Source organism: Epinephelus moara, chromosome 16 (genome assembly GCF_006386435.1).
Source record: "Epinephelus moara isolate mb chromosome 16, YSFRI_EMoa_1.0, whole genome shotgun sequence".
Classification (NCBI taxonomy): domain Eukaryota; kingdom Metazoa; phylum Chordata; class Actinopteri; order Perciformes; family Serranidae; genus Epinephelus; species Epinephelus moara.
The window spans coordinates 37,326,210-37,349,215 of record NC_065521.1 but is presented as its reverse complement, the minus strand read 5'-3'; the positions used below and the strand labels follow the sequence as shown (position 1 = coordinate 37,349,215).

Genomic DNA, 23,006 nt, shown 5'->3' with positions numbered 1-23,006 from the left:
ACAGTGTTAACAATGTTACTGATACTATTCTTTCTCACACCTTCAACTCAAACCATTGTGTTGCCCCACCCAAAATATATAATCTAATAATTAAATTAATATCGTAAACATGCGAGTGACTAGTCGACTAATGGCCCTAAATGACGACTGTTGGTTGACTAGAAAATGTCTTAGAAGGGACAGTTTTTTCAGACGTGGTGAGAAATCTGAAGTCATCTGGTGACCTCTGACATCACACTGACAATGCAATAACACAAGAAAGGAGCTCCGGTGACAAAACAGGTGAGAGCTCATTTGCACTGGGAGCTGCAGACTGCTGCTGCTTTCACCACCTGCAATGTCTCAAGCAGATTGATCCTCCACCAATCACAGCAAGTTGCTGAGAAATGCACACAGAGTGCAAATCAATGCAGCGTTATCACCGGGTTACACGGCGAGGGCTGCGCCTGTTGCCATGGTTACCATTACAATTGGTTTTCTGTAGATGTTTTATAGTATTTCTATGTATCTGTTGTGGTACAACAGTGATTGTGCTTTTGTCAGGTCGCCTGTTACTTCAGGTGCACAAAGAGTCTTGTTCTTCAGCTCCTACTAGCTGTCACGTAAACCACGGCACAAGCACACACACACACACACACACACACACACACACACACACACACACACACACACACACAGCAGATTAGACGACTATTTTTACCACACCCTCCCTACGCTGCGGGCCAGATCCGATTGGATAGAAAATCCAGCTATTAATCTGACTGTGGTGCTCCACCATCTGTCACCAAATACTCAACTACAAGCTACTGTAAAGCCAGTCACAACACACACAAAGCCACACCCGGACACGTGAGCTGGTAGCGCACACACACACACACACACGCACACACACACACACACACACACACACACACACACACAGGCACGTCTTGTAGTGCTGTCTACCTGCTGCAGGCTTCAACACACTAAACTATTTACAGTAATCTTTCAGCTACTGTGAGTCCGAGTCTTGTTTGTTGGATTCACACACCGGCTGCCTCATTGTGATCACGTCCTCCTCTGTTCCTGCAAGGTTTATTTTATTTTGTAGTGTCCTCCTCTCCCAACACCTCAAACACCTTCCCTCCCTGGTAGAAGGCTAATTAACAGGTTTTAATAACCAATGCAAATGACTGTGGATGTGCTGAAAGTGGCAGTGCGTGCGGGAGGGGGAGCGGAGCCTGCTAATAAACAACACAGTTTATTATCAATTTCGAGCAAGAGCAAAAACTGCCATCTGGAGTGGAGAGTTTCCACATTATTATTACAATGTTACTCGGAACTGAGGACACTCATCCTGCAAATCTTCATCAATATTTGAGCTTTATTGCGTTTTTGTGCCGGCATGCCTGAACCAGAAAATGCTGCTCTGAATGCACCGTGGATGCTGACTAATTCTGGTGTCAGTTCACATTTTATTCTTGATGTCACGTCTGTTTAAAAACAAAATGTGAGCTGCGTTTTATGTTCTCTTTAAAGCCCACGCTGTGTAATAGGATGTAATGCTGCAGCAGCTGTGCAATTAATCAATACCTTCAGCATGTGCAGGGAACACAACTGCAGTGTCGGCGCAATTCTTAACACTGTGCGCATAGTGGTACACTGAATCCTAAAATACACATCATGTCGTCCATCTTTTGCTGTTTAATAAAAACCCTTATGGCACTGCTGAGGCTGTTTTTACTTTTAGGACTGTTCAGAGGTTTTAGAGCTCCCAGTGTCCATATCATTCTTTCATTATCCCTCTGAGATGGTGAGAGGTTAAGATTTAATGAGAGGGATCAATATGGAGACCAACAACACTTTATGTCCCAGCTGTCTTCTTCTTCTTCAGAGACATTTTGTGGGAAGTTAAAACACTAACAAAGGCTGGATTCTCTATTTTAGAGATAATGTCAGCAACGAGCCACACTGCTGCTTCGACTGAATCATCCTGCAGTGATACAGTGTTATGAGTCAACAGATCTGGATCACACTGACATGAGGAATCAATAGGTGGAACAGCATATTTACACACTGATTAATGTAAATATATCAGTTGTGCACACATTCTTGTAATAGTTTTACTTTCAGATGGTGCTTTCAGACCTAGAGTTGTCTTGCTTTGGTCTGAATCAGGGACTAGTGTTGTTTCAAAGTTGCATAATTGCCCAGAGCTGGTTTGTGTTCTCACGGCAGCATTTACAAGAGGACCAGATAAAATTCTTTGCACGATAAAGCTGCTCTGTTGAAGAAGAGTACACTTGCAAGATAAATGTGACAATGAGGGACAACTACGCAGATTGATTTTAGCGCTGCTCATCGTGGACTATATTGCTGTCATTGTTCATTTTAGTCAAACCATACAGTTTGAAAACGAGGCGCGGCTCCAACTAGAAAACAATGTTTTGATGCATTGGATGTGCTGAATGTGCATATTAAGGCAGTACAGGAGGAGGTGCACATTAATAATCCTCCAGGACTGTAACATGCTCATGTTTAACCCAAATAATGTGTCATGTGACTGCAGTTGGTTCGGATCGAGGTCAGAACACATTCTCACCACAAACGAACCGCACCAGAGTTCATTTGTAACCGGACTGAGACCACCTCTTCAAGAAGGTCTTGATCCAGTTGTTTTGGTGTGCACCTGATAACGATTGCTGTGTTCACACCTGCCTAAAACAACCGCACTTCAGGGGCAAATGAACTTGAGTTTGATTGAACCAAACCAAACAGGGCAGGTGTGAAAACACCCTAAACTGCAAGTGGGTGTGGTTTAAATTGGAAATGGCGGGATACTAACTGGAAGTTAATTTAAACCTGAACTCAATATGATTTGATCAGAAGTTTCTTTAATTATTATTTATTAGAAAATGGTTTACAGAACAATCTCAGCGTTGAGCTTCAGATTATTTTTTAGCACAAGAGCAACTGAACACAGCTATCTAAATATGAGTTTTCCCTCATCACAAGTGCGGATATTGACAAATTTTATTTGTACTCATAAAAACTACACTACCTGTACAGGATACCTATTTCACCTGAGTATTAGGCCCAACCCTAGAAAAAACAACAACATGTAGACACCATCATGTTACATTAACACAGATATCTACTATCTTTCCACATGCACATATTCAGTGCATATATACACCCGAGTTGAAAAATCTGAACTTCAGCTACCAATTTGCGTTGGGAAAGCCAATCAGCATTGAGATGCTCCAGAGATGTATGATGCTGAGGACAGCATGCATATGAAGCGTTATTCAGTGTGATAACGTGAGTAACGTGATGTGAAAATTTGCATTGTGTTTAGTGTGAACACAACATAGCGTTTACATCTCTCATCCATGAGTAGATGCGCCCTTCCTTGTGTGTGGTGATACAGTTAGCAGGTGTAGTTTGCTAGAAAGAAAATAGTTCCTACATGAAACTGAAACCTTGTCATGACTTCAGGAAATGGACATTGCTGTTGAGTTTTTCAAATTGTTTTTTGGGCGCTTTGAGCACCACAAGCTGAGTGACATCTTGTTTTATTTGACTGGAGAGAAGGCACGCATCTCTATGGTTGATATCGTAAACAATCTGCAGCTCACACCAAAACAATCTAGACTGATGAATAGCACTACAGGTAAGAGGAAAAAACATTTATTTTTGATTTTAGGGTGAACTGTCCCTTTAAAGGACCACCAAATCTGTCACAATTCATCCTGAGTGGGACATAAATGTCTGTACCAAACTATACGTCAATCCATCCAATAGTTCTTGAGATATTTTCCAAAGATGGTGGAGCAACAGACTTCCCTGAAAACCAGCAGCAGGACAGTGAATCTAAACGGGAGGCGCCAAACAACAATTAAGAGTTGTACTTTTATGGTGATAGATGAGTGGAAGGAGTGATGGGGGAGGAAGAACAGGGCCGGCCAGACTGAGAAAAGAAATGGTGGCACACTGAGTGTTAGGTGCCATGGTAACACTATTGGCAGCATCACACAGTGAGGAGGCAGCGGAGGCTGGTCGGTTTCTACGCCTCCTGGTATGCTGGATGGTTGTCAGCTCTACTGTGCTGAGAAGATACACAATCTCACACACACTCAGACTCAAACGATCTGTCTGCTGCTGCTTTTCTCACAGTGCCTGTCTGTCTGTCTTTCTCTGTGAAAACTGATCCACAGATCAATAAGAGTACCAACTGTAGAGCCTGACTGATGCTGGATATTTGAAGCTAGATAGTGACATTGATATCTGAAAGGTACAAAAATCCATTAACACTGATCATTTTTCACATAAGTTCATAACATTTAGATATGGATTTTCGATTTTGAAAGAATTACTGTCTTATAAATCACTGTTTCAATCATAATAGTGAATAAAAAATCATATCTTTGGTATTCATGCACTGCAATTTCTTGTTAGCTATTGTCCAACATATTCACCAGTACCACTAATATCTGATTTATCACCCTAATATCAGCCAAGTTATCTTGGTCTAGTCAATATTCTGGTGACATTAAAGGAACAGCGTGTAAGATTTAGAGGGATTTAGTGGCATCTAGTGGTGAGGATTGCAGATTGCAACCAGCTGAACCACCTGTTCTGTTTTTTTTTTGTTTTTTTTTACTAAGAGTCGAATTATCCGCAGAGGTCTCTTCCTCTCCAAAACAAACGGACCAGGTGATTAAAACTGGAGAACACTAAATAAATCAGTTTCATGTTATAAATCAGTGTTTCTCCAACACTGTTTGGCACATCGCAGACAGGCAGCTAATCTAGCACCTGCTAACATGTGCCCAGCTTTATGTTTTACTGCGAGCTGAATTATCAGCAGAGGTCTCTTCCTCTCTAAAACAAATGGACTGGGTGATTTAAACCGGTAAAAACACTTAATTAAGCAGTTTCACGTTACAAATCAGTGTTTCTCCGATGCAGTTTGGCATTCCAGAGATGGCTTCCTAGCCTAGCACCTGCTGATGTGTGCTCACTGTTTTTCTTTGATAATTTAAGATCCAGATGTTCAGGAGGTTTTTACTGCGAGCTAAATTATCCGCAGAGGTCTCTAGCTCTTCAAAGTATTAAAAATGCTGAATAAAGCAGTTTCACGATAAAAAAAAAAAAAAGTTTTTCTGATGCTCTTGTCGCACTGGGGGCCGACACAAAAACGCAAAAATGCAAAAATGTGAATAGCTCTATCTACAGCCAATGTTTGGTCTGTCCGCTCTGGGCTACTGTAGAAACATGGAGGTGCAAAGTGGTGGACTATGTGGATGAGATCCCACTCACTATGTAGATATAAACGTCTCATTCTACGGTAAGAAAACCAAAACAGTTCTAATTTTCAGGTGATTATACCCCAAAGAAAACATACTTGTTAGATTATATTCCATTTCTGCCAATATATCCTTCGCACTGGACCTTTACATATTTCCAAATTTGATGATTTTATGCCAAATCATTAAAAGATTCACTTGTTTATTTGCAACAAAGTCACTGAAGCCCATCCCTGCAGGAGGGTTAGCAGCTCTTTACATGCAGACATTCAGCCAAAAGCACAAAAGCGCAGAAATAAACACAAGCTGTGTGAGCCTTCACTAGAGGCCCTGGAGTAATAACCTCAGAGAGTCACTGAGCGTCTGAACAGCAAAAGCCCCTGAGCTACAACAAAATCAACAGCCTTTATTACACATTAGGGACGACGGCAGAGCGAATCAGGCTTCATGTTCTCACAAACAGCCTTTTTTTTATGAGTCAGAGAGTGAAATTTGTATGCAGATGAAATTCAGCATAGCAGTGTAGCGGTGGAGGCAGGAGGCTGTTTTGGTTGAGCTCCACACATCAGCTTTATTTGGGAACTCGATGTCTTCCAACATCCATCAAATCTCAGCTTTGTCAGCACTATTCCCCAGAGACAGGGAGAGACTGAGAGAGGGTGGGTGGGGCGGGGTTGGGCGGTGAGGTGGGGAAAGATTCATGAGTCATACTGAGTGCTGTTTAAATCTCACACATGAGGAGAAAACACTGGTGCAAAAAAATGTAATTTTTATCCTCAATTTTAGACAAAATCTTTACACAAATCCCACAATCTTGACTGGTGTCAACTGATCTGACTTGTAACTGCACATACTGACCACAACAAAAATCCAAAAAAGGTTTGATTGTACCACACAGAAGCATCTTTGTCATCACTGCCTGTTTCCACAGAGAGAGGGGGAGGCTTCTCTCTCCCCTCCTAAAAAACACTGCTGTGCATGCCCATATTAATCCAGAAAGAGCAGCAGCTCCAGCAGCCCCTCCTCTAGTGTGACGCTGAGGCACGCAGACCCCTCTGACAGATGATTCATGGGCCCTGGCCTCCTGAACGCGCCTCCTGATTGGCTGTTTGGCTCGCTGTGACCCAGGGAGGCAGTGATGAGGTGCTGGCACACTCACACAGCTCCAGGGAAGGACTACAGAGTCATGCAGTACACTCATGCTCTCTGACTGTTCTCTGGCATATCTGCAGAGCCCATTACAGTGTGCGACTCTGTTGGAGCTGCTATGGCACGCACGTTTCCATCTGGGTCGTGTTGAGTGCGTTCACATGCTGAGGATCAGGGATGCAGCTAATAATTATGGGACCAGTGTGCAGGAAGGGCATCCCCATCTCAAATTCTTTCTCATCTATCGACCCTGCTCAAAGACGAAGGTTTTATTACAACACTGGGAGAGGGACACGTATGAAACAAGGAGTTGGGGTTGGGAGGGAGTGTCAAACAATTTCCTGCACTATGGTGAAATCTGATGGAAATGTCTTTAATGCTAAAAATAAAAGTCCTCTGCTACTTTCATGTTTTCACTGGGAGAGGGAGAGACATACATGTTCTACATATTGCTGGAGATGTGTTTGCTGCATCCCCCTGAAATCTACAGAAATTTCCTGCATTCTGGTGAATTTAGGGGCCACTTTGGGCGTTTTCTGCATAAATTCATGGTGGAAATGACTTTAATTCCATCAAAATAAAAGTCCCTTGCTACCGTTTTTTGGTGGTGGTGTCTAAATACTGAGAGGGTCCCCTATATCCACCCTAAAATCTACGTCTATGCCAGGGGGTGTAGGTTTCAGTCCAACACTTAGGAGGACACACAGGAAATTGGGGGTCCTCCTTCAGGGAATTTCAGCATCAAACACTTATTTTCCTGCATTCTTGTGAATTTTTATGCACAATTGGGGCCTTTTGTGCAGAAATTTATGATGGAAATATGCTCTTGTTTGTTTTTGCGGTGAGGCGTATGTACATGTTTTGAATACTAATGGGGATGTGTCCCCTGTGTCCCCCCTAAAATCTATGTCTATTCCAAGACCATATAGGTTTTGTTTCAACACATAGGAGGTAACATAGGAAATGAGTTCGGGGCCCTCCCTCAGGAAATTTTGAGCGTCAAATAGTTGTTTCCTGCATTCTGGTGAATTTTTATGCGCCAATTTGTGCCTTTTCTGCATCAATTAACAGTGAAAATGTCTTAAACTCCTTTAAAATAAAAGCCCTTTGCAACCCTCATGTTTTTATTGAGGGGAATATACATGTTCTAAATATTGAGGTGGACATGTCCCCCTGCGCCTCCTGATATCTGCAACTGTGCCAAAATGTATTCATATTTACACTGCATGCATATACTGAATCAAATTATTCAAAATGATAGTATGATGGTGAAAAAAGCCCAAGGTGACCTCCTCATAGAGCTCATTTTGTTTGGGCATCAGTCTAAAACCCAAAGATATTCAGTTTACGACAATATACAACAACAATAAACATTAGATTCGAACATTTGATGAGCCAGAACAAAACATTTTTGGACATTTTTCCTTCATAAATGACTAAAATGATGAATTTTCAAAGTAGTTGCAGCTCTAGAATCGATTTCGCTCACTCTGTTGATTATGCAAACCGGGTGCCGAAACCACAACCACAAACCACAACCAGCCTGAACCAGTTCATTACATCACATCACATCAGGGTTTATATCATAACATGAGAAAAGATACATTTAACAGGCCTTCACTTAGCTGTGGGGCCTGTGTGGGTAATTAGTACCACTATTCCCACCACTGTGGTGCCCCAGCTGTAGAGCGCGAGAAAAAAATTGCAATACAGAGGCACCACTGTTAACCCTGCAGCCTCGTCAGTATGAGCATGCTCTGTTTTATGAAAGATATCTTTGACTGTAGGACAACATCCTGAATGTCCAATCCTCTAAAAATGTCTGCTCTTGGACGGATCGTCATGAAAGGAGGGCTGAAACTAACCAGTATTTTCCATGGATATGCATTATTGTGTAGTTGATGAATGCCCAAGCTGATGCCATCTTATTGGTTGTTTTGTGCGACTAACAGACCAAAAGCCAAAAGATAACCAGTTAATAATTGTATAAGAAAAAGAGAAGCAGTAAATACTAACACTTGAAAAGCTGGACTCTAATTAAAGCTACAGTTGGTAACCTTCATTAAAAAAAACTTTTTGTCATATTTGCTGAAACTGTCACTATATCCACACAGCAGAGGATGAGACAGATGATTTGTATAGAAAGGTCATGTTCCTCGGCTTCCTCATACTGCTTCTCATGACATCACTGCTCTCAAGTAGCTGTCAATCATGTCAATCACTGCTCGTGAACTGCGGTTGGACGGTCGAACTAGGCAGCGCTGATCAAATATGAATCAATATTCTGTTACTGCAATGCCTATTTCTCAAACATATTTTAGTGTACTGTTTAGCTGTAGTATGAGATATCTATGCTAGAAACAGTCAAGCTGAAACGAAGCACCGGCCAATTTTACAGCTAAACAGTACACTAAAACATGTTTCTGAAAACATTTGAGGCAAGAAATATGCAATGCAGTAACAGAATCTTGATTCATATTCGATCAGCACTGCCTAGCTTGACATTTGGCCGCAGTTCACGAGCAGTGATTGACATGATTGACAGCTGTGTTAGAGACTCCTCAGCTCTGATTGGTTGTTTTCGTTCACATGCGGTAATGCCATGAGAAGCAATACAAGGAGGCTGAAGGACATGACAAGATTCTGTTACTGCACAGCCTTTTTCTTGCCTGAAATGTTTTCATAAACATATTTTAGTGTACTGTTTAGCTAAAAAATGAGAACATTTTTAGCCCAGCTGGTGCTTCGTTTCAGCTCAACAGTTTCCAAAATGGCCTCCAGTTCACAAGTATCTCATTTTACAGCCAAACAGTACACTAAAATATGTTTAAATAGGCAATGCAGTAACAGAATCTTGATTCATATTTGATCAGCACTGTCTAGTTTGACAGTTTGACTGCAGTTCACGAGCAGTGATTGACACGATTTACAACTGCGTTTGATACTCCTCCGCTCTGATTGGTTGATTTTGAGCCATGGTACATTCTAGCAAATGCTGTTAAAAGCGCTACGACGATGAGGAACGTGATTTTTTTTCACAGACTATCTTTCTCACGCACACCATGGTTATGTAGTGACAGTTTTATCAAATATGCCAAAAAGTTATTTTTTATTAAAGCTACCAACTGAAGCCTTAATCAGTTAGTAAAATAGTTGCAGTAGATTGATTAATCGCCAAATTCTCTTAACCCTAAGTGGAACTGTGAAAATCATTTTTTTACATTATCTGTCTGATTATGGACAGAGTAAAATATCTTATACAGATCCTGTTAAATGATATTCCATGAAAAATAAACAAGAAAAACAAAAAAATCTTTCAGATAGAGACATTTTACAGCCCCTGATGTAGATTACATAATTCAGTAAATCTACTTAAACTGCTCTCTTCATAGACAAACTACTGAATGACTAGTTTCTGGCTCCATCTTTTGGTGGAGGAGACTGAGCACATGAAACAGAGGTAATGAACTGTTCCAGTATGCAGAGGTCACATCCTCTGAGAAGGATTTGACAAATTGTCAGTATATTCCTCGGTGGACTGACACCGTGTTACTACAGCAGTGACGTAATACATCCTGCTGGTGTCTCCTGCTCAGGCCTGCTGGGGCAGTATCACATTATCAAGTTACAAGAAGGGACTCCTCAGCATTAAAGCTCACTGTTTGAATACAGTTAAAAGAGTAATTATTACACATCAGGTGGAGCTGTAATGTTTCTGGAGAAATAAAAACATCTGATGTGAAACCCTCACGAGAGAGGGTGTATTATTCTCTAAGAGTGGAGATTCATATCCATCATTAAATCCCACACAGCTTCATGACCTCTGCCTGACAGAAGGTCACACATCCGTCAGTCAGGAGCATGACAACATAATTTATTGCAAACGATACAAGCTCCAAGTGGTTTATCCATCACAATATGTGATTGTTTTTAATAAATGGAAAATTCATGGAATAAAATATGTAAAACACAGAACTTACCCACTGTAGAACTTTGATAAATCCCAACGGTTGTTTGATTACCGTGAACTGCCCTTGGGCCACCAACTGCCAAAAGAAAAACAAGTCATCAATTAGGGGCTGTTCGTTATTTATGAGAGGGGAGGAGGTGGTGCAAAACAGGAGGTGCTTAAAATATTGCTTTTTAAGATTATTTTTGGGGCGTTTTTTTGCCTTTATTGACAGGACAGCTGTAGATACACAGGAAGTCAGAATCTATCCCAGTCCGCTGCAAACACTCAAACTATTTGGGGGCGCAAACTCCACCAGGTGAGCTAGGGGTCGCCCCAAATGATGTTTTAATCACTGGAGAGGGAGTTAGGTTTTTTTAATCAGGCTTAGGGGTGAGACATTTAACTTTAAATTGTCATATTTTGTATTTAAATACCCTCAGAAACCCGCAAGTGGGTTTGAAAGGCATGTTTTCTCTAAAAAAAAATATCCGAAATCACACCATTTATCATCGCCTGACACTGTGTGGTGAAGGGAGGGTCATACATTTTTTCACAGTCACTCAGGAAAAATATTTATGGAATAAAAATGGCAGCACCCACTAGCTCACCTGGTAGAGCAGGCACCACCCCCTGATAACTAAAGTACAGTCCCTTAGCAGAGTTGTTATTTTTAATTTTCCCTCTGACTCCTGCTCTCACTGTGTGAAATCACGATGCACGATAATGGTGACATAATGATGCTGATTAAAAACATGGACCTAATTACCTCAGTCTCGTGTAGCCCACAGGCCAGTGTGGTCTGCTGCTGGCACCTGCAGGTGTTTGTTACATGGCAAATATCTGCAAGTGACTCACAGCTGGCATCTTTGTGGGCCTGAGAGGTGATGTACAACTACAATACAGTCTCTTTAATATTGACTGAGTGTGTGTGTGTGTGTGTGTGTGTGTGTGTGTGTGTGTGTGTGTGTGTGTGCGTGCTCCTGCCAGCACAACAATTAATTAAAGCTGATTAACCCACTGTTTCCTCAGCTCTCTCGCTGCACACTTCACAGCAGCATTTATTTTTTCCAATATAATTTTTTGCGCAAATCTCGCGAAATCTGCGCACTGGAGGAGACATCAAAACAAGCATTTGTGCGCAGGTGAATGCGACACCGCAAAGAAGGCGGTGTGTCCCTGTGTGCATCAATAAATGGCCGCACTGGAAATAAAGCAGCAGCAGCAGCATCAGTGATGGTTTCTCTCCCTCTATGGGGCTTCTATCACCCTCATTGTCTCTCCAGCAGCTGCATCCGTATGAAACAGATGACGCATGTCGTGAAACATCCATCCAAACAGACTGTCTTATTCTTCGGTCATGTCAAAGGAAAGCCTTCTTGGCTTTGAGACAATCCAACACAGCTTTCTGGGAATGAGGAGCTGGCCGCGGACATGGAGATGCAGGAGACCGTCCTGCTCTGTGGTGTCGGGGCCTACTGCGGCTATCTGAGCAAAATGAGGGGCCTTAGAAATTAATCATGTTTGTTATCTCAGCAACAGCCGGCTAATTGAGACGCGAGCAGCCTAAATCAATTAGCAGAATCCCCGGAGATAATAGGCTACATCCTCTCCTTGCTTTGCTAAATGTCATTGCTGCAGAAATCTCTGGACATCCTACACATTTTTTTGGACAGTCAGCGGGCCGCTCCATCACACCGACTGCAGCATCAGTGCTGGAAAAAATGTCCAATTACATCGCGCTCTGTCGTGCATTTACACCACTACAGTTATTTATCCTTTTAGGATAAATGCATAAATCATAATTCCGACTCCAAGTCAATCGAAAGCTCTGCATTAAAAACCCTTCAGCTCGGCGCATCTGTGGCAAAAAAAACAATTTAATTTAAGCGCACGACAAAAGGCGATGAGGCAAATTAAATGAACAGCAGCTACCGAACAAAACAATAATGAAATAGATGATTTTCTCCCCCCAAAGCCTTACCTGGTTTACAACATCCATCTTGGCCGCTTACTCGCTGATAAGAGGATCAGAGGGGCGGAGGGAGGGAGGCGTCTCATCCGGAACAGCCCAGGGGAGGCTCCACAGGGAGGGAAGAGCCGGACTGCGTCACGAGCAGGGAGAGGACGTGTGAAGCGTCGTGACGTCAGATAAACCATCGGACGTGGAGTAAAGACGAGGCGTCTGTCCAATCAGCAGCGCCGCGTTATTCTAAGGGCAGCTTGAGATTGAGCCTGAGGGTTATAATGCAGAGAGGAAGCTGTTCACGCTTTAATAGACACAAGGAGGGATGTAAAGGGGGAATATAAAGGTCAGTGGAGGTTCGTGAACCGCTGCTGGTCATTAACACCATCAAATGTCAGCTGATTGTATTTTTAGAAGAATGTATTTTCCTTCAGTGAAAACCTTGTGGGCAAATCTCATACTGCACATAATCGGGGGGAGTTCAAGAAGATTTCAGGTTTCTTTACATTCATGCAAACAATTTAAACATAAAGGACGATCACCACACGCATATTGGCACTCATGGATGGATATCTAGCTTTCAGCTTCGATGGCACAGGCCTAGAGGCACCAAGGTGTCACCTGCAACATGTCACTCAAATTAATACTGATCACGAAGAGACTCAAAATGACAACCAAGAGACACAAAGGGCCTGCAACAACTGCAAAACAACACAGAACAATCGAAACAAAAGACATAAAATGACTTCAAAGAGACACAAAATTACCTCAAAGAGATCCAAACAACGACATGAAGGCACAAAGCAACCACAAGGAAAATTACCTCAGTAAGACACAAAGGACTACCAAAAGACACAAAACAACCACAAAAAGACACAAAATAACTATAAAACAACACAAAACAACCAAAGAAGTACATAAAATTAACTCAAAGACACACAAAATTACTTCAAAGAGGCCCAAAAGACTACAAAAAGACACCAAACAACTACAAGGAGACACAAAGCAACCACAATGCAACAAAAGTTGACCAAAATAGACATAAAATAACCCGAGAGACACCAAATTACCCCAGAGACCAAAATGACTATACAAAAAGGCACAAAACAACCACAAGGAGACACAAAATGACCACAAAAACAGGCAAAACAACCACAAAAGCACACAAAGCTACAAAAAGATACAAAACAACCCAGAGAGACACAAAATGACTACAAAGCAGCATAAGACTACCAAAGAAAGACATAAAATAACTTTAAAGAGACAACTACAAAAAGGCACAAAACAACCACAAGGACATGAAAATTGACCTAAAAAGACACAAAATTACCTCAGAGACTCAAATGACTACCAAAGACACATAAAACAGCCAGAAAGACATACAAAATGAATACAAAGTGGCAAAAGATGACCAAGAAATACATAAAATTACCTCAAATAGACACAGAANAATGACCAAAAACCGACACAAGACCACAAAGAAATGCAAAGGAACTACAAAACAACATCCACAAAATCACACAAAACAACTACAAAAAGACACAAAACAACCACAAAGAGACACAAAATGACTACAAAACTGTATGAGATGACCAAAAAAAGACATAAAATGACCTCAAAGGTACAGAAAGGACTACAGAAAGACAATTAACAACCATAGGGAGACTCAAAATGACTGTAAAGCAACATAATACAACTAGGGATGCATGATAATATCAGCACGTCATTGGTATTGGCCGATACTGGCTTTAAAATGAACTAGAATCAGCAAACAGGCTTTTTCTTATTTTGCACAATGGATGAATATTACATACGTTAAAAAACATTGCAATTCATGTCTCCATCTGCTTGTGGGCCGTCACAATAAGAGCATGCATGTATAATATGTTAATTCCACTACAGAAGATGATCAGGAAAATTAGGTTGGGAAAAAAGTGGATATATCAATATCAGTATTGGCTATCAGTCATATGAGTTGTTACATACTGTATCGGTAAAAAATCTAATATTGTGCATCCCTAAAAACGACCAAAAGAAGACACAAAAAAGACACAAAATAACCACAGAGAGAGAAACAAAACGACTAGAAAGAGTCGTTGTGTGTCAAAGAGGCACAAAACCACCAAAAGATGCATACCATCTACAGAGACATAAAAACCACCACAAAGTCTGTGCTTCTTCCTCTGATGCAGGAGAGGTGTGTGTGTGTGTGTGTGGGGGGGGGGGGGGCTTTGCATATCAGTGCCCAGGGGTTCGTTGTCTCATAATCCGCCCATGTGTGGTACTGTTTTGCATGATGCTTCTTTATATCTAAAAGGGGAAGTGAAACCCAGATGTTGTCCATCTGCCGGTCCATTAATGGCTGATTATATAATTCACTCTTTTGTGTTTTTGCTGCAGTTTGCAACATCCATTATAACTCTGCTGTGAAAAAAGACCTCTCAGCTTAAGTACACTGTTCGTAGTGGTGTGTCATTACTGCACAGGAATAATAAGAGAAACATAAATAAAATAAAACAAAGACTTGAGAAAAAATGCTTTATTTAAAGTCACAAAAATCTTTGCTATGAGTTTTCATGTTGCATATTAGAGGATATTCAATATTCAGTATATTTAAATATTTCTCTAAAATAGTGAATGCTGCTGGTCACTCACATATAAATCATTATAAATGTTTTATTGATCTAATAGTATCATATTTTCTATTTTACAGTTTATACAGGTGTATAAAGTGACAACAATTCAAGTACAAAATAAGAATACAATGCAAAAAATATGGTCCTTTGTCGTAGTGACGCTAAGAGTCACAGTTTCCTGTCACATTCAGCGGGCTCGTCTGCAGAACACTGCAGTCAAAGTGTTCATAGGAGGTGTTGTTGAGTCCTGCCACATACTGACATGTGCTCTTATAATCAGTGTCCGTTTTGGCATCTATTATTAAAAGTAAATCTCACCAACACAGCATTTGACAAAGTAGACAAAACTGTCTCAGATCGTTCTCATGTCGTCCAGTCCACTTTCTTTTTTCTCCAGATTTAAAACACACACATTTCCTCACACCTCACTTTCTCACACAGTTTATTTCACTTGTGCTGATCTCAGTAAGAAATCACGCAGTTCATTTCATCGGCCAGTTCGTCCTCAATGCGAGAAATCGACTGGCTGGCTCCGCGAGCTATGAGGTCAGCCGCAGCGCTCTCCATGTCGTCCAGGCTCATGTGACAGGCTTCGGCGATCTCCCGCTTGGCGAAGCTCACAAACTTAGGGTCCCTGGCGTACATCCCCAGACCCTCGGAGATCAAGATCTGACACAGCAGGAAAAAAGCAGAGGAACAATGATGTAAGAGAGGATTATGCTTTCAGCCACTCATTCTCCAACACGCAAACATGCATGTCTGTCTGATTATCATTATGACCACTGCACAGAGAGTTTTATCAGCTCAAAGAGTCACTTTGCTAGATTGAAATGCAAACGGTCACAACTTTATTTCTTTTATCACAATGTAAACAGAGCAGCAACAGCAAATGGAGCTGCACTTAGCAGAATGAGAAATGACTCCAAACTGTACCAGAATTAAAAAATAATTAATGTCTCTTTACTGCTGCTGTCTGACTGACTGTGGAATTGTGTTTTCTTTCTATTAAAAGGTCCAGTGTGAAGGATTTAGGGGGATATATTGGCAGAAATGAGATATAAGATAATGTCTGTTTTCTTTAGTGTATAATCACCTGAAAATAAAAATCATGTTTTTGTCACCTTAAAATGAGCCAATTATATCTACAAAGGGAGCAGGGCCTCACCCAAGTAGATTGCAATGTTGCGCCGCCCTGTTTCTACAGTAGCCCAGAATGGACAAACTAGTCACTGGCTCTAGATAGGGTGTTAAAATTAGCATTGGACACCATAGTTATCAGCCCCTGTCATGGTACTGGGCTTTTGTTAATGTTATGTTATCTTGTGGACTTTGTTTAGAAGTTTTCTGTTTGTGTTCCTTGTTTCATGTTTCATTCATGTTTAATCTGTTTCCTGATTTATTTTGTAGATTCTCTCCTCATGTGTCATGTCTGGTTTTACTTCCTGTCTTTGTGTGTTTTCCTGCTTGTTTTCTATCACACCTGTCTTCACCTGTCTAGTTAGTCCTTCCCTGTTTCCTGAGTTTTCTCTTCACACCTGTTCTGCATTAGTCTTGATTGCTCCACCTGAGTGTTCCCCATCACATCCTTGTTGTTCTCCAATTCCCATTTCGCCTGTACCCACCCAATCCAGCTGTGTCTCGTTCTTGTGATTAGCTTTCCGTGTATTTGTACCTGTGTGTTTCACTTTTGTCAGTTTGTCCGCGTTCCTGCCCGTGTTCTTGGTGTTGTTCCCTGCTCCGTTTTCTTCCTCATGTCTTGTGTTTGGATTTTTTTTACCTGAGTTAATTGTATTTTCCCGGTTGGTTTTCAGTTTGTTTTTGGTTCTTCTTTCATTTGGATTTTCAGTTATCTGCCTGTTTTGGATTGTTTTTTAAATTTAATTTCATTTTATTTTTTAAATCAACTTTATTAAAGCTTGCTTTTTGTTAAAACTTCATCCTGCCTGCTGCTCTACATTTGGGTCCTTCCTGAACTGTTCATGACAGCCCCTCTGCAATAAGAGCATCTGAAAAACATCGATTTCTTAATGTGAAACTGCTTTATTCAGTATTTTTATTGGTTTTAATCACCGGGTCTGTTTAAAGAGGAGGAGACCTCCCCTAACTGGGGAAGTTTCAGCTGGTTGCAATCTGCAATCCTCACCACTAGATGCCACTAAATCCCCCTAAATCTTACACACTAGACATTTTAATGTGTGTAGAATATCAGTGTATATCAGACCACTCATACCCTGGAATATTAAAGGATAGGTTCACATTTTTTTCAAGTCATAAAAATAGGTTATAGGTTTGGCTTGCTGTAATCATCTTCCTGCTCATACTGGCCATAAAGAGATGCCTTCCTAACATGCTTCCAGTGACAGAGAGACACACTTTTTATATTATATTTATATTATATATTTATATTTAGAATATATTCACCGCTTCACCTTACCATCAAGCAGTCCTTTCTGATGGGAAACTAAAGCTGTTATATTACTCTCTTCAAAGCCAAACTCCATTGACAAAAACAGTAATTTTACCTCACTGAACACAGGAGCTGCTGGTCTACCGCTGCCTTGATTGGTAGTTTGTTTGTGTTATTGAATGACTTTGGTGAATCCGAACTAGCTGTTTAAAACACCAAAGTCGCACCACAACACGAACAAACTAAGGGGGCGATCACACAGAAATGAGACGCAGAAACGCGGACGCTTCAAAGACGCTTGAAACGCTGGAAGCGCTTATTCAATGTGCGCTAGACAAAAAAAAAAACAGCAAGGAGCGCCTGTGGAGCGGGGGTGCATGCACAACCGGGCGTCACACACACACACACCTCCTGTCATCTCCCCTTGAATCTAGTGTTTCCCTCAAAGACAGTAGAGACAGTAGCTTACATGAAACTAGTACTGAGGTGTGCGTGTGTTGTATAATACTTCAAAATCAAATATTGTCAGGATAAATTTCTCGTCTTCAGATTGCATTGTGTTGTCTGTCGCTCATAAGTGCCGTAAAACTGCCGTAACTGACCAAACTGCCGTAACTGCCACAACAAAACAGGAAGGAGGATTTGATTTGAATGGTGCTACTGGTGTCTGACGCTCAAAAAGTTGAAAATATTTTAACTTTTCAGCGTCTACGCACGTCTAAAAATGCGCGTCTAAAAAGAAGTGTCTACAAAAACGCCCGTCTAAAAAGACGCCGGAAAAACGCCCGTCTAAAAAGACGCTTGAATGCCGGTCAGATGCGCCGTATCATAAGAAAACAATTGTTTTACTGGCATTGCGCTTCTAGCGTTTCATCTCAGTGTGATCGCCCCCTAAGTGGCTGAAGCAGCAGTAGACCAGCAGCTCCTGTTTTCAGCGAGGTAAAATTGCTATTTTTGTAAATGGAGTCTGGCTTTGAAGAGAGCATAGATAAGTTTTGCTTTCACTTCAGTTCCCAACTAAAAAGGGCTGTCTGACAGCTGGGTAAAGCATTGAAAAAATTCTAAATATAGTGTGCACTTAAACTGATACAGATTTTTTAGGTGGCTAACATACAGCTTTGTTGCTGGTACTCTTGCCTGTGTCCACAAACTCAGGGCACACTGACTGTCTTCTAATGTAGGTAAAATACTGACTATGATGGAGAAGCTCTTACAACTTAGACAAATCCACACGATCCCTTTAACACAGCTGTTAAAATGTGGATTTACTATAGGCTGCCAGAATGTTTGTTCTAGTAGAAAAAAAAAAATCGACCTGCCAGAGGACTCAAAATAATTCAAAATAGTGTGTATGTTTTTAAGTTGTACATACTGGTGGTCTCTTATTCACAGAAATCCCCTGCTACATTATTACTCACCGACTCAACCAGACTGTCTGCGCTGCCTTTATCTATGAGGCCTTGGGTGACCGGCGGCATCCTCACGCTGGTGAAGGTCCTCGTCTGACCGGGATACCATCCAGGTGCCCTGTTTCCTGCAGGGAGGCTGGCAGAGCCGTCGCTCCACAGCGGCTGGGTGGTGCCGCTGGCCTCGTCCACCAGGATCATAGGGGTGTAGATGAGCTTGCCCCTGCGTCCTGAGGGGGCGACTATTCCTGGAAGAGGAGTGGTGCCAGCTGCTGCAGTGTTTGCCCAGGAGGCAGATGACATCGAGGACACGCTGCTGGGCCGAGAGTCCAGACTGTGCTGGGTCTGACACAAGAGGAGGAACAAGATGAGACTTACTCTGTGTATGAACAGGAACATTTTGAGAGTGTGTGTATGCGTCATTTACCTGTAGACGGGATCTAGTTGGGGATGTGTTCCCACGGTAGTTCCCTGGGATGGGGAGGTCGTCCACACTGCTCTGTGGCCTCAGACACTGTAAGTTAAAGGACGGCTTACGACCTGGAACAAAAAGCAGGTAAGTGTTAGGAAACTGGCCGGGACGCATGACTATAAGGCGGTGTGGAGGGATTTAACATCAGCATGGCTGGATTCACCCACCAGAGGGCCACAGGGCAAAAATGACCTCCCCTACTGACCCGGCAAAAAATCGGCAACTAGCAGACGTATCAGAATGGTATGTGTAGTTAGCATCTTTTATTTGTTTATGTTGTTTGTTAGCTTGTGGGCTAAGGAAGCTCAAGGGTCCAATTCACATGTAAAAACTGCACAGTCTAACGTGTTCACTGTCAAAACACTCACTATGCTAATGCAAACTCTTCTCTGTACTGACACATCCACTCTGTGCTGGAGGCTTCAGGTTTCTTTGTTAGAGATTGTCATGGTCCGGCTGTGCCTCTCCCTCATTCCTTGTTTGTGGTTGGTCTCCTGCTTGTTCTCCCTCTCTGTCTCTGTGTGTGTGTGTGTGTGTGTGTCTGTCTGGGCATGGTGTTGCATTCCACTCCTGCTGCCAATCAACCGGCACACCTGCGGCCCATCACTCATCAGACTCCAGCAGTTATATTTTCCCAGCTCTAAACTCCACTCCTGTGAGTAGATGTTTAAAGTTGTGGTGAAACAAAGATTAGAGCGTCTTTAGATTCTGTATTGTGACGCATTTCCCAGTGAAATGGAATATTTGATCAGAGTACAGTTACAAGAGAAATTTCAATCAAATCCTTCCCATTTGATTGTGACTTAGAGTTTAGTGTGACACGGAGCTAGTTTTAGAACGTAAGGCTGGTCACCTGTTTCTATAGCCAACTGGCTTGTAGTGAATCTGCTGGTCAAGTCAAAATGACCGCAGACAGCGTGTTTACTTGCTGAGGCAAGCCCTCTGTTTCCGTCTTCATGGTGTGCTGGTGTTGGATGGTGTGTCGCAGCTGCTGCTCACTCTATGTGCCTTTGTGGCTATAAGTTGCAGACTGACTGATGGGTGGTTGCCTTGATATTTGTTGAAATTGGATGGTACTAGCTTACATAATCATGTGTCATTAGGTTTTACAGGTACAAAACATGGCTGGATTTTGATAGAAGAATATGAAGAAATGTTTTTTTGTGTGTATTTTGGCATACATTGTGCACAAAATGTCTGGGGATGTGATCTGAAAGGGTTTAAAAGGCATTTTTCATTTCATCTCAACCTCAAAATAGCTGCACGTAAATTTTCTGTTGCAGCTCTAGTAGCATGTTAGTTGTTAAAACAGCGTAACTCTGTGCATTGCACACATATAATTAAATTACAGACACTGTCCCCTGATAAAAAAGGAAAATGAAAATGTTCCTCACCTCTTGGTATGGGAGGAAGCAGTCGTCTCCTGACAAACTGTGCGCTGTTCTCACTTCCATTGTATCCATTCCCATTGAAACCGTTGAACGTGCTGCCGTTCTCATTGCCGTTCATCGTACTTCCGTTTCCATTGGCGCTTATGACACTGCCGTTGTCATTGTAGCCTGTGTATCCATTCCCATTATAGCCATTTGTGGCATAGGGAGTGGGGCTTGCAGTAACACTCTCTCCATTCATGTTGGTGCCGTTATAATCGTTGCTATCAAAGCCGTTAGCTTGATGAGTATCGTAGGGTATTTCCCCGATGCTGCTGTCTGCTCTATCCAGACTCTGTTCGTTGTAGCCGGTCTCAGTTGGCTCAGGAGAGACGGGTTCTGGATACACGTACCTGCAAGATCCACACCAAGAGTTTTAACATGAGTTGTTATTGAGCAGATTGTCATTTTGGGAAATACGATTTTTGCTTTTCTGCTGAGAGTTAGATGCAAGGAATGATACAACTCTCATGTTTGCCTATTAAATATGCAGCTGGAGACAGAAAATGCTTAGCTTAGCTTAGCTTAGCATAAAGACTGGAGACGGGGGGAAACAGCTAACCTGGCTCTGTTCAAAGGTACAAATATTCAATACAAATACAAAATTTCTCTCTATGCCCTTCATCTCCACAGACAACCCAGCCTTCATCATTTCTTGTGGATTGAGTGGATGCATTTTTTCTTTCACATCTCCTTTCTGTCAGTCACTCCAAGCTGCTCCAGTTTTTTCCGTGATTTCTTCTTATGTTTGCAGGATCTTGAGAAGACTATCTAAATGGTTGTCAGGTGTGACACCATTGCTGGGGTTAACCATAAAAACAAGCCAATCCTTGTTTACACTATCTGGTAGCTTGCTTCCTATAGACTTGGCTACCAGAGGATTTTTATTAGCACCTGTGTTACCAAGCTCTGGAAAGTCAGCTAAGGCTTTCTTTCACAGTCTGGATTAAATCATTCATTTTTCTTGGTGGATCTGCTTTTAGACGGGAATCTTTTCGAGTTCTTCAGTTATTTCTAAGGCCACTGTTGCTTCATCTCTATATCTGTTTTCTAGGACTCTAAACATGCCTTTCATTCATGTTTTTAATTTTGGGTTGGACTGTAACTTTAACCCAAAAGGAGGCCCCGGGGCAGACCCAGAACACGCTGGTAGGATTACATATCTCATCTGGCCTGGGAACACCTTGGGGTCCTCCAGGAGGAGCTGGAAAGCGTTGCTGGGGAGAGGGACGTCGGGGTGCTTTTCTTGGCCCCCCCGCAACCCGACCCCGGATAAGCGGATGAAAATGGATAGATGGATGGATGGAACTTTAACCACCTGTTGGCTCCAGCTTCATATTTAGCGGATAGATGTGAGTGGTATTCATTCCCTAACCTACCTCTCGGCAAGTAAGCAAGTAAGTATATAAGTATTCAAACTATTCCTTAATTTATTCATTTATCACGTAGTATATTTTGTGTCTCTCTTTACTCCCTTGCTTGTTTCTTACCCGTCTACTGATGCCAGACTTACAGCATCTCCTTCAATGCTGTAAACCTGCTCAACTACTTCGACTGTAGGCTCCACAACTGGTTCTTCAACTACAACCTGTGGTATTTCTGGAGGAGGCAGAGGAGAAGGAGGAGGAGGAGGCAACTCACTGATGGAGTCCACCCTGAACAAAAGAAGACACAACTCAGTATGACTTTCTTAAAGCAATATACAGAACCTAAATGTGAATTTACATATACAATAAACAAAGCTTTACATACAATGAAACACACCTGACAGGCAGGGGATTAGACTTCACAGGCTGCTCTGTGACAACGCTGACTCCCGCCAGCTCCGATCCTGGTCTCTGGTGCTCCTGCAGGCCCGTCACCTGCTCTGTAATCACGCCCCCGTTGGCTATCTTGGGCTCAGGTTCCATGAACACAGTCACCTGCTCTACCAGCGTGTCTATAGGTGGCAATGGTGTTGTGGCAGGCGTGGTTGTCACCGAAGTTCCAGGCTCGCTGTCGAATATCTCATCGCCGGTCATCTCTCCGTCGGCACCCTCCTCTTCTTCCAGGTCACAGGCCATCGCCAGACGCATCTCTGGAGCCAGGTCCTGCAGCGTCCGCAGCCCTTGCTAAGAACACAAACACACCTCTGAACATTAATATACAGTACGCACACCACATATAATAATAGCATCCAGCAAATATCTAGTAGTGGAACAATTGTAGTTGAGTAAATGTACAAAAGTATCGGCACCAAAATACCCTTAAAAGAACAGTGTGTAACATTGAGGTGATGCTGAGTAATGTCCAGAAAAGTGTTT

General features: G+C 42.1%; 2 protein-coding genes across 2 annotated transcripts in view; both read right to left on the bottom strand.

Annotated features, from left to right (window-relative positions):
- The window catches only part of sypb (synaptophysin b), a 20,031-nt gene extending 7,558 nt beyond the window's left edge, over positions 1–12,473 (bottom strand). Inside the window, exons 1-2 of the mRNA XM_050065829.1 lie at positions 12,371–12,473; positions 10,418–10,483 (exon numbers count right to left, since the gene is read on the bottom strand). Coding sequence (XP_049921786.1) covers positions 10,418–10,483; positions 12,371–12,388 — 84 coding nt within the window. The 5' untranslated portion in view covers positions 12,389–12,473. The remainder of the gene's footprint in view (positions 1–10,417; positions 10,484–12,370) is intronic.
- Positions 12,474–14,899: 2,426 nt separating this feature from the next.
- cacna1fa (calcium channel, voltage-dependent, L type, alpha 1F subunit a) overlaps positions 14,900–23,006 on the bottom strand; it is a 30,966-nt gene continuing 22,859 nt past the window's right edge. The window contains exons 42-47 of the mRNA XM_050063901.1: positions 22,468–22,814; positions 22,194–22,358; positions 20,668–21,056; positions 19,229–19,341; positions 18,814–19,146; positions 14,900–15,657 (exon numbers count right to left, since the gene is read on the bottom strand). Coding sequence (XP_049919858.1) covers positions 15,451–15,657; positions 18,814–19,146; positions 19,229–19,341; positions 20,668–21,056; positions 22,194–22,358; positions 22,468–22,814 — 1,554 coding nt within the window. The 3' untranslated portion in view covers positions 14,900–15,450. The remainder of the gene's footprint in view (positions 15,658–18,813; positions 19,147–19,228; positions 19,342–20,667; positions 21,057–22,193; positions 22,359–22,467; positions 22,815–23,006) is intronic.